Source organism: Budorcas taxicolor, chromosome 23 (assembly GCF_023091745.1).
Source record: "Budorcas taxicolor isolate Tak-1 chromosome 23, Takin1.1, whole genome shotgun sequence".
NCBI classification, from domain to species: Eukaryota; Metazoa; Chordata; class Mammalia; order Artiodactyla; family Bovidae; genus Budorcas; species Budorcas taxicolor.
The window spans coordinates 18,558,147-18,569,047 of record NC_068932.1 but is presented as its reverse complement, the minus strand read 5'-3'; the positions used below and the strand labels follow the sequence as shown (position 1 = coordinate 18,569,047).

Below are 10,901 nucleotides of genomic sequence, written 5' to 3'. Positions count from 1 at the left end.
TAGGCCATTCCTGCACACCTGGTCTCCACAATCGAAAACCAGACTCCCCCTCAAGCTCAAAGCCTGCCAGAGGCCCATGGGGCTTAGCAACTGGCTGCCTGCAGAGGGTAGTGAAACAACGTCTACCTTCCAGGCCCACTCTTGCCATTTCCAGCTGTGTGGCCATAGATCGAAGAAGCCAATGGCAACCCACTCCAGTACTCTTGCCTGGAAAATCCCATGGATGGAGGAGCCTAGTGGGCTGCTCTATGGGGTTGCACAGAGTCGGACACGACTGAAGGGACTTAGCAGCAGGAGCAGCAGTGCCCATAGATAAGGCCCTTCTCTCTGGGACTCTATTGCTTCTATTGAACAGGCAGTGCCAACCTCTAGACTGGTGACAAGATCAAATAAGGTAATGCAAGTAAAAGCACTTTTTCAATTGCAAATGCTCCACCAAGGTAAAGTGGAGCAGGGGCTTACCTGCCTTTGCATAAAGGCCGCTTTTTATGTTCATGATATTCATGAATTGACACAGAGGGAAGAGGGGAGAAAAGGAAGATCCTGGGCAACCGGTAGCATTTTCCTCCACCTGGAAATCCAAACCATAGAGAGGAGGGGGAAAGAGAGAGAGAATCAGGGAGGGTCAGACTGTGCTGTATACTGAGGTGGGTGCTTCAGAAGAGAGTGGGTGTGGAGCACACACAGTATCCAGTCTCTGCCTGGAGCTGTTCTAGATGGTTCTGCCAATAGAACGCTCTGTCCAGGCTACAGACTTCAAGCCCAGGTCACAGGAGGAAGGCGCCAACAAGGAAGTCTGTTAACTACCCTCCAGCCCTTTCCAGGGCACCTCAGTCGGCGGGCTTTGGCTGGAAGGCAGAGACAGGGGACCAGATTGGGTGTGTCCAGGAGGCAACACCAGACCAGGCACAGGGGCCTGCAGGAAATACCCAGAGCCTGGGCTCCAGGAGGCCCCACTGTGGCCCCAGTCAGCTCTGTGATGTGAGGCAAGTTCCCACTCCACCCAGAGTGCATTTCCCCTTCTGTAAAATGATGGGTTTGCACCAGAACAGGGTCCTCTGGCTCTGTCACTGTAGTCATTCCGTTCCTGTCCATCAGGCAGGAAAGCTTCCCAAACAGAAGGCGCATTGAGAGCCAGGGCAGGGGCTTCTGGAACCCCCTCCGGCCTCAGTCAGGGGCAGGCATAGTTCTATTCCTCTGACTTCTGTGTCCTGCCTTAACTGGAACCTGTGACCTCATTTTCCTTTCCCTCCCAGAAGGAAGGGGAAGCCAGGAAAGCAGAAAGGAGGCAGACAAGTGTGGTAAACTGTGCTGATGGAAGGAGGCTGGGGGGCCTGGCACAGAGAGAAGTCACATACACTCAGATCAGACAAACCAAAGTTTATTCAGAAAAGCGTATCCATCATCACCACTGAACTACTGAATGAGGCACTTCGGTCCCCCCTCCCTACCCTTCCTCACCCACCCTCTCTTTTGGCCTTTGCTGAACACCAGAGAAATCCTCTCCTGGGCCTGCAAGTGGTCCCAGACTTTTGGGCTGGGGGCAGCCCACAGCAGTCTCAGGTTGGATAGAGTCCTGGAGTCCAGAGAGGGAGGCCAAGGAGGCTGCCTCCAGAACTCAAAGTTCCAGGCCAACTTCAGATGGCCTTGCCCACGGCCCAGGTCCTGGAAGGGAGCAGAAGATGGTGTGGAGCCGTCTTCAGGTCCTTCCCACATCTGGAGAAGCAGTGGGAGGCCAAGCAGGAAGGCACAGTTAGCAGAGCCAGTGAGCTCTGGAATGTTTCAGGCACATGTGGCTGGATAAGGCACCATGAAGGCCAGGGAGACGTCTGCTCCTGAGTAAGGTCACCTGGTCACAGACACAGCACCATGGGCTTGGGGCTAAGAAGAGGTCCTCAGCGGGCTGGATCTGAGCTGCAGATGCAGCTTCTGTGATGATCTAAAACAGAGAAAAGGAGCATGTGCTGGAGCTTAAAACCCATTGTTTAGGGTTCAGGGGTGCATGGCTCAGTTCCAGGTGTCTGGAAGCTGATGCCTAAGTCACAGACACAAGCAGAAGGGGGATTTCTCTATGTCAAGGCAAAATGAACCTTCACCATCTTGGCTCTTCCACTGAATACGTCATACCCCAGGAAAGGGAGCTGCTGAGCCAAGACTGTTCCCTCTTCCCTCCTCCCTCCACGGCCAGTGAAGACACTGAAACCTTCTGCTGGCCCAGGGAAGCGGGTCCTAGGAGACATCAGCATGACCCGCTCTGGGAGTCTCCATGGCCTCAGCAACATGGAAACTCGCAACAGAAGAAACAGTCGCTCGGCTTCCAGACACCCCCAGCACTCCAGCAGACCCCACCCCCAGGCCCTGGCTGGCACCAGCAGTGGCGAGGGGGCAGCGGGGCAGGCCTCGCAGCAGGACTCAGCCTAACTGAGACGCTAAAGGGCTCAGGATTTCCCAGAGGACAGAAAACAACGGCAACAACAATAACATGAACAATCACAATTGTAATGGATATAGAATTTTAGTTTTGCAAGATGAAAAAGTTCTCGAGAAGGATGGTGCTGATGGTCGTACAACAAAGTGGATGTATTTAATGCCACTGAACTGTTTGCTTCAAAGATGGTTTCAACAATCAGTTGCATGTTAGAAATATTCCACCACAATTACAAAAACTTTTTTTCTCAAGATAACCATGGGGAATTCCCTGGCAGTTCATGGCTAGGACTCAGCACTTTCACTGCCAAGGGCACAGCACAGGTTCGACCCCTGTTCAGGGAGCAAAGACCCTGAAAGCCACGTGGCTTGGTCAAAAATTTTAAAAATAAGTAAATCAAAAATCAAGATAACCATGTTAATGGTATCTAACATGTATTGACACCCTATTGTAGTACAATACAGCCTGATTCTGAAAAGGTCAGGCTGCCAGGTTTCAAATCTGAGCTTCACCACTCGCCGGCTGGGAGACTCTAGGTAAGTTACTTAACCTCTCTGAGACTCATATTCCTCATACAGAATATGGAAATAAGGGTTATTGAGAGAATGAAATAAATACACCGAGTCCTTTGAGTAGTGCCAGGCACACAGTAGGGCTGGATAGATGCAAAGTGGTGACTGTGAAACTTACAAAAGCACTCCACATCCCCACTTAGATCCTCATCACTATGACAGAGAAACCTAAGACATCTCCACCTAAGCTTTACAAACATGCTCACAAAAACATATTCTGACCTCCTCTATTCTAGTTTCTAATCCAGAGAGGGTCAAAACTTTTCCAAAGAGCAGACTTTTGAGGATTTAGCAAAAAAGTGAATTGTCACAACTCTGGACATTGTGGTTATTATTGACACCCCTTCAACTTGCTCTCTGAATAAAAACCCTTTAGCTTTTAGAAAAGGAAGGGTCTCTGGGCTTTTTTATTCAAAGGTCTATGATCTCTCCAGAAAGCCAAGAAGCATCTTACCTTACAGCTGGCCAGCTGTTCATCCCAGATCCCGAGCGTTCTCTGTTTGGTGTGACCCACTGCTGTCAGTTGCTCCTGGTCAATGCCAGCATCTCTTATGGGTGGTATTTCTTTTGACTGGGAAACTGGGAAACCATCTGGATAACCTTGGCTTCATCTCCCCGAGAAAACGTAAACTGAAAGTCACTCAGTAGTGTCCAACTCTCCGTGACCCCACAGACTATGGAATTCTCCAGGCCAGAATACTGGAGTGGGTAGCGTTTCCCTTCGTAAAGGAATGTTCAAATCCACTGTCCCCCAGGCTACCGTTGGCCTGGCAGGGGTGGCTATCTTATCTTTTACACAGGAAACAGGGTTCTCTCTGCTATAGAAATTCCCTGGGAAAGAGAGGGAGTGTCCCACCTCTTCAAACAGACCACAGCCAACGGGCCGGCGCCCTTGCTGATAAAGGAGAATCAGGACTACTTGGAACATAAGGTGGGAAAAACTGGTCCCAGTCCAGAGGCACTTGACACTGTAAATTCCATTACTCAGAGGCCTCTTTCCGTGCAGGACTTCTCAGAGCCTTTGATATGCTAATGAAAATTGTGAATCTTCAAAAAAAGGGAGAAAGCACCTTTGACAAACCCCCTTGGCCTTGAAACCATCCATTAAATAGCTCCAGAGCCGGGATTCCTGGGAACATCCAAAGCTTTAAAGTAAACACTGCTAGACAACTCTTGACTTGGGGTGGGAAAATGGGGTTCTAAGCTTTTTCTGGCTGTTCCCAAGGGCATGATCTTAATCTCCATCTGCAAAAAAGGGTGCGGCTCGCCTAACATTCCTTGACGGTGACGTGGGACCCCTAACGCAAAAAGACACAGGGAGGTGGGGATGGAACGGAAGCCGTGAGAGGAAGGCTGGGAAGGTGAGGCCAGGAAAGCTAGTGGGCGGTAGGGCCTGACCTCCTTGAACCCCGACGACAAAGGAGGAACAGGCAGAGGAGAATGTCACAACCCACGGGCACTTCCTATCCGTCTTCACCGTTGCAGACAGGCCCCACCGCAAGACATCAAAGCACCGAGGGATGGCCCCAAAGGGCTGCGCCGGGTACCCGCGCAATCCCAGACTAAAACCACACCCGTCGCTCAAGTTGAGACCGGCGGAGGCCGGTCCCCGGCTCCGCCCGCGGCGGCATGCCTGCTTTTTTCAGCACTCGGGGCTGTAAGGAGGGCCCGGGCGAGGGGGCGCTCTGCCCAAAGCGGGGCGGGAGGGAGGGGGCAGCGCCGCCGCCAGTATACAGATTCCACTTTGGGAGCCTCGCCCGGATCTACGCGGCGCCTGTCCACGTCTTGCTCGCGGCCGGGAAGGGGAAGAGGAACCGCGAGGCTTCGCCTCAGGGCGGCCCGTCTGCGAGTGTGCGTCCGCCCCCTCGGATGTAGCCCATGGGGTCCCAGGAGGCCGCGCAGCTGTCCCGGCTCTGGGCCGTGGCGATGCCTTGGGGGCGGGAACTGCGATCGGGGTGCCGGGGTACGGGAGGCGGCGGGAACGCGGGGCGAAGGGAGGGTGCCGGGGCGCCCGAGAGCGGGGCGGCGGCAGCTGGAAGGACGGGTGCCCAGCCCCGCGGCGCGGCGGCCTCACGCCACCTCCCGCTCGCCTTGGCAGTGGCGGCAGCCTCCGTAGAGCGCCGAGAGCAGGTAGAGGCCGAGGCAGAGGCCGCCGCAGACCGCGGCCGCCAGGAAGGCGTGGTAGGCGCAGGACATCTGGTAATCCTTGAGGTTGCAATAGCTGTGGCTCCGCGTCTGCCCGATCATGACGCCCATCGCTGCGCCGTAGAGCGCGGCCGCCAGCAGGTCGTGCGCCACGTTGACCACCAGCCAGCGCGAGCCCAGCACCGGCACCAGCTCCTGCTTGCCCAGCAGCGTGAGGAAGTAGAGGGCCAGGGTCAGCAGCCAGAAGAGCACGGACACGAAGAGCGCGAAGTGCACGGGGCCTTGGTACCGGCTGGTGGCGATGGTGATCCAGAAGGCGGCGCCCGCCAGCAGCTGCAGCAGCCGCAGCACGCCCAGCGGGCCGCGCAGAAAGGCCCGCTGCAGGCTCACCGCGCCGCGGGCCGCGCGCGCCTGGGGCGGTGGCTGGCGCGGGGGCGGCGGGAGCATGGCCCCCGGGCGCGGCGGCGGCGGCGGCGGGGCCCCGAGCAGCGGAATGGCGGCGTCTGGCGCGCGGGGATGGCCCGGCGGACGTGCCCCTGAGCTCGCTGCGGCCTCGTCGCTCCTCTCCGAGTCCTCCTCTCTTCCTCTCCCCCCTCCCCTCCCTTCCTCCCCGCTCTCCTCCCCGCAGCCCTCTCTTTCTCCCTTTCTCTCTCTCTCCCCACCCCTCCTGCCCGCCCTCTCTCTTCTCCCCCTACGTCTCCACCCCCACGCGCTCCTCCCGGTTTCCTGCCTTCTCTCTTTTTGGGCCTCGTCCACCAGTCGCCAAACTCCCAACTCGGATTCCTTTCTCCTCGGGCCAGGGCGGAGCGCACCCGCAGCCCCAGCAGGACGCAAGTCTTCCTTTCCGCCCGACTGGCAAAAGTTTATACCACATCTGCCCGCCCTGCCTCTCTGCCTCCCTGGCTCTGGTCCAGTCTCGGAGCAGAGAGCTGTCTTCTGGAGCTGGAGCGTCCCCCGCCCTCGCCCCCACCCCCACCTTTAGGCTGGGCCCTTTTCTTTCTCCTGCAGCCCGCTGGGGCCTCCCAGCCCTTCCTTGGCGAGGGAGCAGAGCAGTGCTGGGCTTAAGCTGCCACCTATTCTCACCTGGACATCGGAGTATCACACCCTGCCAGTGCTCACCTCAGACTTATTCTTTCTAAATCTGGGCTCAGACTTGGACTCAGCCATCCGAGTCCTTCTGTCACTGAAAGGGACCATCACCCACTCCAGGCCTCCATTTGCTTCCCACTGCACAAAGCAAAGTCCAAGTTAGTCCAGTCTCTTTTCCAGCCTTCTTTGCCATCAAGTGTATTAAAAGTAGATTTCCCAGCACGACCAAGACACAAACCCAGCTCTAAGAGATAGCAAAGCCCAACAATGCTTTACATTATTGCTATTACAGTGCTTTGCAGGAATTCTCATTTATGAAGTCTCATTTGACAGCCCCCAAGATACATACAGGGGTTTCCCAGGTGGCACTGATGGTAAAGAACCCACTTTCCAATTTAGGAGACATAAGAGACATGGGTTCCATCCCTAGGTCAGGAAGCTCCCTTGGAAGAGGGCATGGCAACCCACTCCAGTATGCTTGCCTGGAGAATCCCAGGGACAGAGGAGCCTGGTGGGTTACAGTCCATAGAGTCACAAAGAGTCACATGACTGAAGCAACTTAGATAACTTATGCACATAAGATACATACAATTATCTTTCTCATCTTGCTGAGGAGAAAAAGGAAGCCTAAAGGGGTTAAGACTACGAAGCTGGTAATTACTGCTGGTCTTTCTTCCCTCCTCTTATGAACTAAACTTCACACACTGTGGCATCTTTCTAAAAGAGACCTGGTTGTGTATATACACTGCTTCCTACTGACCACAGGATATAGGGTTCTATCTCTTCTATGGGCATGTTTCACAATCCGGCCTCAATGGACTCCCAATTTCCTGGTTTCCCTCTTCTTTTCTTACCCATGCTCACATCCAGTATGCCAACCCCACCAAACCTCTTAAGGTTCCCAAATAGGCTCTTCAATCCTGAGCTTCCCTGGTAGCTCAGCTGGTAAAGAGTCCATGTGCAATGCAGGAGACCCCAGTTCAATTCCTGGAGAAGGGACAAGCTACCCACTCCAGTATTCTTGGGCTTCCCTGGTGGCTCAGGTGGTAAAGAATCCACCTGCAATGCAGGAGACCTGGGTTGGGAAGATCCCCTGGAGGAGGGCATGGCAACCCACTCTAGTATTCTTGCCTGGAGAATCCCCATGGACAGAGGAGCCTGGCGGGCTGCAGTCCATGGAGTCACAAAGAGTGGGACATGGATGAGCGACTAAGCAGCAGCCCTGCAATCCCAGACCGCGTTTGGCTGGCAAACTCCTACTTAACCTTCAATGCCCAGTTTAAATATTCCTCCTTTGGTTTGTTGGCTCCTCTAGGCACCTCATTGGAGGGTCCCTCTGCATAGTTCTAAGTCAGCTACATCATCTTTGCCTGTGCCTGGCACATAGGAGATTCAGTAAATATCCATGGAGTGGATGACTGGGTGGCTGCAGACACGTCAGTGGAAGTGAGAAGACACCTGTTGTCCTGGGAAGTGTGCCTGGATAAGACCTCCAGCTTATCCTACCCTGCAGAGCTTGTCCCTCATCTCAGTCATGGGATGAGATTGCTGGTCCCTGGCTCCCCTTGAGGGAGAAAAGCTGCATGGTTTTCAGGGAGCTAATGCCTCCTACTGCCAACTCAGCCCCACCTACAGGTACCTGAGAAAACTCCGAATGTAAATTTTAAATAAAAAAATGGTGGTGTATACCACTCACATTTTTGTAAGACAGCATGGCATAGACCCTCAGGGTGCAAGCTGAGAGGCAGACTGCCTGGCTACTTCTCACTGCCTCACCACTCCCTGGTGCTGGGACGTGGTGTGTGTGATGTAACCTCTTTGTGCCTCGGTTTCCTCATCTGTGAGATCCTTTTATTCAGCAGATGGATGTTAGCACTCAGTAATGCTCGGCACTATTTGAGGGGTTAGGGATACATAATATATATGTGATTGTTATGAATTGAATGCTTACTATACACTAAGCATTACTGTGAGCACTTCATATTTATTGTGCTACCTAGTCCTTATACCAACTCTTTAAATAACTGGTATTGGGACTTCCCTGGTGGTCCAGGGGCTAAAACTCCTAGCAACCAATGCAAGGGGGCCCAGGTTCAATTGCCAGTCAGAGAATTAGATCCTTCACATCGCAACTAGGAGTTAGCATGCTTCAACCACACCTCCTACCTGCTGCAACAAAGATCGAAGACCCCACGTGCCACATCTAAGACCCAATGCAGCCAAATAAACCTATTTTATAAAATAAGTAAAATAACTGGTATTAACTGTGATTCACTGATGGGGCAACCAAAGCTTAGAGAGAGAAGGAAGAGGACCATGGTCACAGAACTGAGTGACAGTTTAAACAGCAGCCCAGGTGTGGCTGACCCCAGGTCCACATTCAGTATGCTTTTATATAGTTTCTCATATTTAATTCTCAGCTACTCTCACAGGGACCCAGAAAGGTTACAGGACTTGCCCAAAGAAACACAGCTATTCAGTGTGGGGACTCAAACCTAGGTCTTCTAGTCCCAATTTCGGATCTTTTCCCTCAACATCCGTGAGCAACCCTTGGAGAGACATCCTTCAGTGTCTTCAGGGTGCCAGTCTTGAGTGGGGCTGGGACTAGAATGTGCAGCTGAACGCTGAATCTTTGTGCTGGACCCAATGACAGGGAATTACGCCACACAAGCTATCTCTGTAAGTGAGGGACCTAAGCCAACATTTAGAGGCAGACAAGAGAATCCCTTCCCTCTAAAAAAGGCATCTGGAGAGTTGGGGATGGGGCGCCACCTGGTGGACATAAACTTTGGGCTTCACAAGGCAAGTCCTACTCCTTACAAGGAAATATCCTTGACAGCTTTGAGGGGGTATTTTTAGCCTCTGGAATGTCGAAAATATTCCAAAAGGCAGTCCATCAGACTTTGCAGAAGCATAACCATGCCCAAAGATCTAGATACCTCCAACACAACAAATAGGGTCTAAGCACCCAATGGATGCAAACAAGCTGGGTGCGGAATACAGGAATGAAGAGGACCAATGCCTCCCCTCCAAGTGTTTGCACTCTGTTGGTAAGAGAGGGACAGTTGTGGACACAAAAAAGAGGCGTAGACAAGTATAAGGAAAACACAAAAGCGAAAGTGTTGGTGATGCGAGGGCTGGAGAAAGATTCAAAACCAAAGTGTCATTTGAGGATGGATGGGATTTTGACAAGCAGAGATGGAGGGTAGGTGTCTTGGACGAGGCAGTTCCCCATCAGGCAGGTCCTGAGCCTCCTTGAGTGTTATCACCAGGTGTGTGTGCTGAGAATGCAAGGCCATGACCGCTCTTTCCCCCACCATTTCTCGGGGTTGTGTTTGCAGTCAGGGATTTCGAGGGATGAAGGGACATCTTCTCCCAGACACAGCAGATTTGCCTATTGCTTATGATGAAAGTGGTGAGGTAGGAGGGGACAGCGGTGGGTCTGCCAAGCTCAGTGCTCCCCAGCTATGACACAAACCTGCTGCATGTGTTACATCCACCTGGGCCCCTCCGTGGTGCCCCCGTGAAACTTGAAAATCAGAGAAAGATGTGCAGCAACAGTGCTAGTGTTGCTTGCTGTGCCAACAGTGGTCAATCCTTTGTCTCCGACCCAGGAACCCGGTGTCTTCTGCCGGTATATATGAAACAACAGCAGATCAGCTTATTAGCTTGTCAATTGGGTATATAAGTCCTGACAGGTGTTCCAGGCAGAAGGAGCACTGTGAGCCAAAGCAAGGCTAGACTGTTTAGGAACAAGTGATGACTCTTGACAGTTGCTCTGAGCCCCGATGCAAGGAGGCGACCTGTAACAAGAAGGACCACATAGCCCGCCCTGACATCCTAGGACTAGCTCCCACTGCTCACAGTCAGATTCTGTTTTGTCTTCAGTCTCTGGGCTACTGTAAACATACCGCATATATAGACTCAACTCACACCTATTGTGTCCCAAGCCCTAAGCTGGCACTTGACCCAAATCAGCTAACAGCAGAGGCAAAAAGCATAGTAAGAAAGTAAATGGGTGGTGGGAGGGGGTTGATGTTTGGGAACGCATGTACACCCGTGGTGGATTCATGTCAATGTATGGCAAAACCAACACAGTATTGTAAAGTAAAATAAAGTAAAAATAAACATTAAAAAAAGAGAGAGAGAAAGTAAATGGGTGCAGGGACCTAGAGAACCCTGCCTTAAATCAAGTTAAATTACTAGATAAACATTTCCTAAACATGTACTGGGTACTGGCATTATGCTACAAGAGCACGCCTGAGCTGGAAGAGACCTTAAAGAATATTTGCTCCAGGCTTCTCATTTTTTTGGAGGGGGTAATTGAGACTCAGAGAGAGTGAGTGACTTGCCTTAGGTCACACAACTGGTTGATGAAAAGAGTACCAAATTTAAAGCTTAGGTCTCCTGGTTCACAATCCAGCCCATCACACCACCGGGATGGTACCTAAACAGGAAGTCCCCTACAGCTGCAGGACAGGGGACTCTACCGGAGCTCTGTGAGCCAGGCCGGAACCCACATTCTCACCTGTGGGTCTCGAGGCTTGTTCTCCACATGGCTCCCACCAGCCTGCAGGAACAAGGGCTATGGGGATGATGGGTGGGGGGTCTTCTTTGAATGGAGCTAGGTGGGATTCTGGAGGTTCTTAAACTTGTTGGGCTTCCCT

General features: G+C 52.7%; 1 protein-coding gene across 1 annotated transcript; it reads right to left on the bottom strand.

Moving 5' to 3' along the window:
• Positions 1-1,365: 1,365 nt before the first annotated feature.
• On the bottom strand, positions 1,366-5,592 carry MARVELD1 (MARVEL domain containing 1). Its single transcript, XM_052660960.1, has 2 exons — positions 3,455-5,592; positions 1,366-1,939 (listed from the first exon to the last, which is right to left on the bottom strand). Exon 1 carries the CDS (start codon positions 5,590-5,592, stop codon positions 5,071-5,073), a length of 522 nt encoding a protein of 173 aa, XP_052516920.1. The 3' UTR covers positions 1,366-1,939; positions 3,455-5,070.
• Positions 5,593-10,901: the final 5,309 nt, after the last annotated feature.

Excerpts from the sequence above, each read along its gene's own strand:
- MARVELD1 (XM_052660960.1), bottom strand. The coding sequence starts at position 5,592 with ATGCTCCCGCCGCCCCCGCGCCAGCCACCGCCCCAGGCGCGCGCGGCC.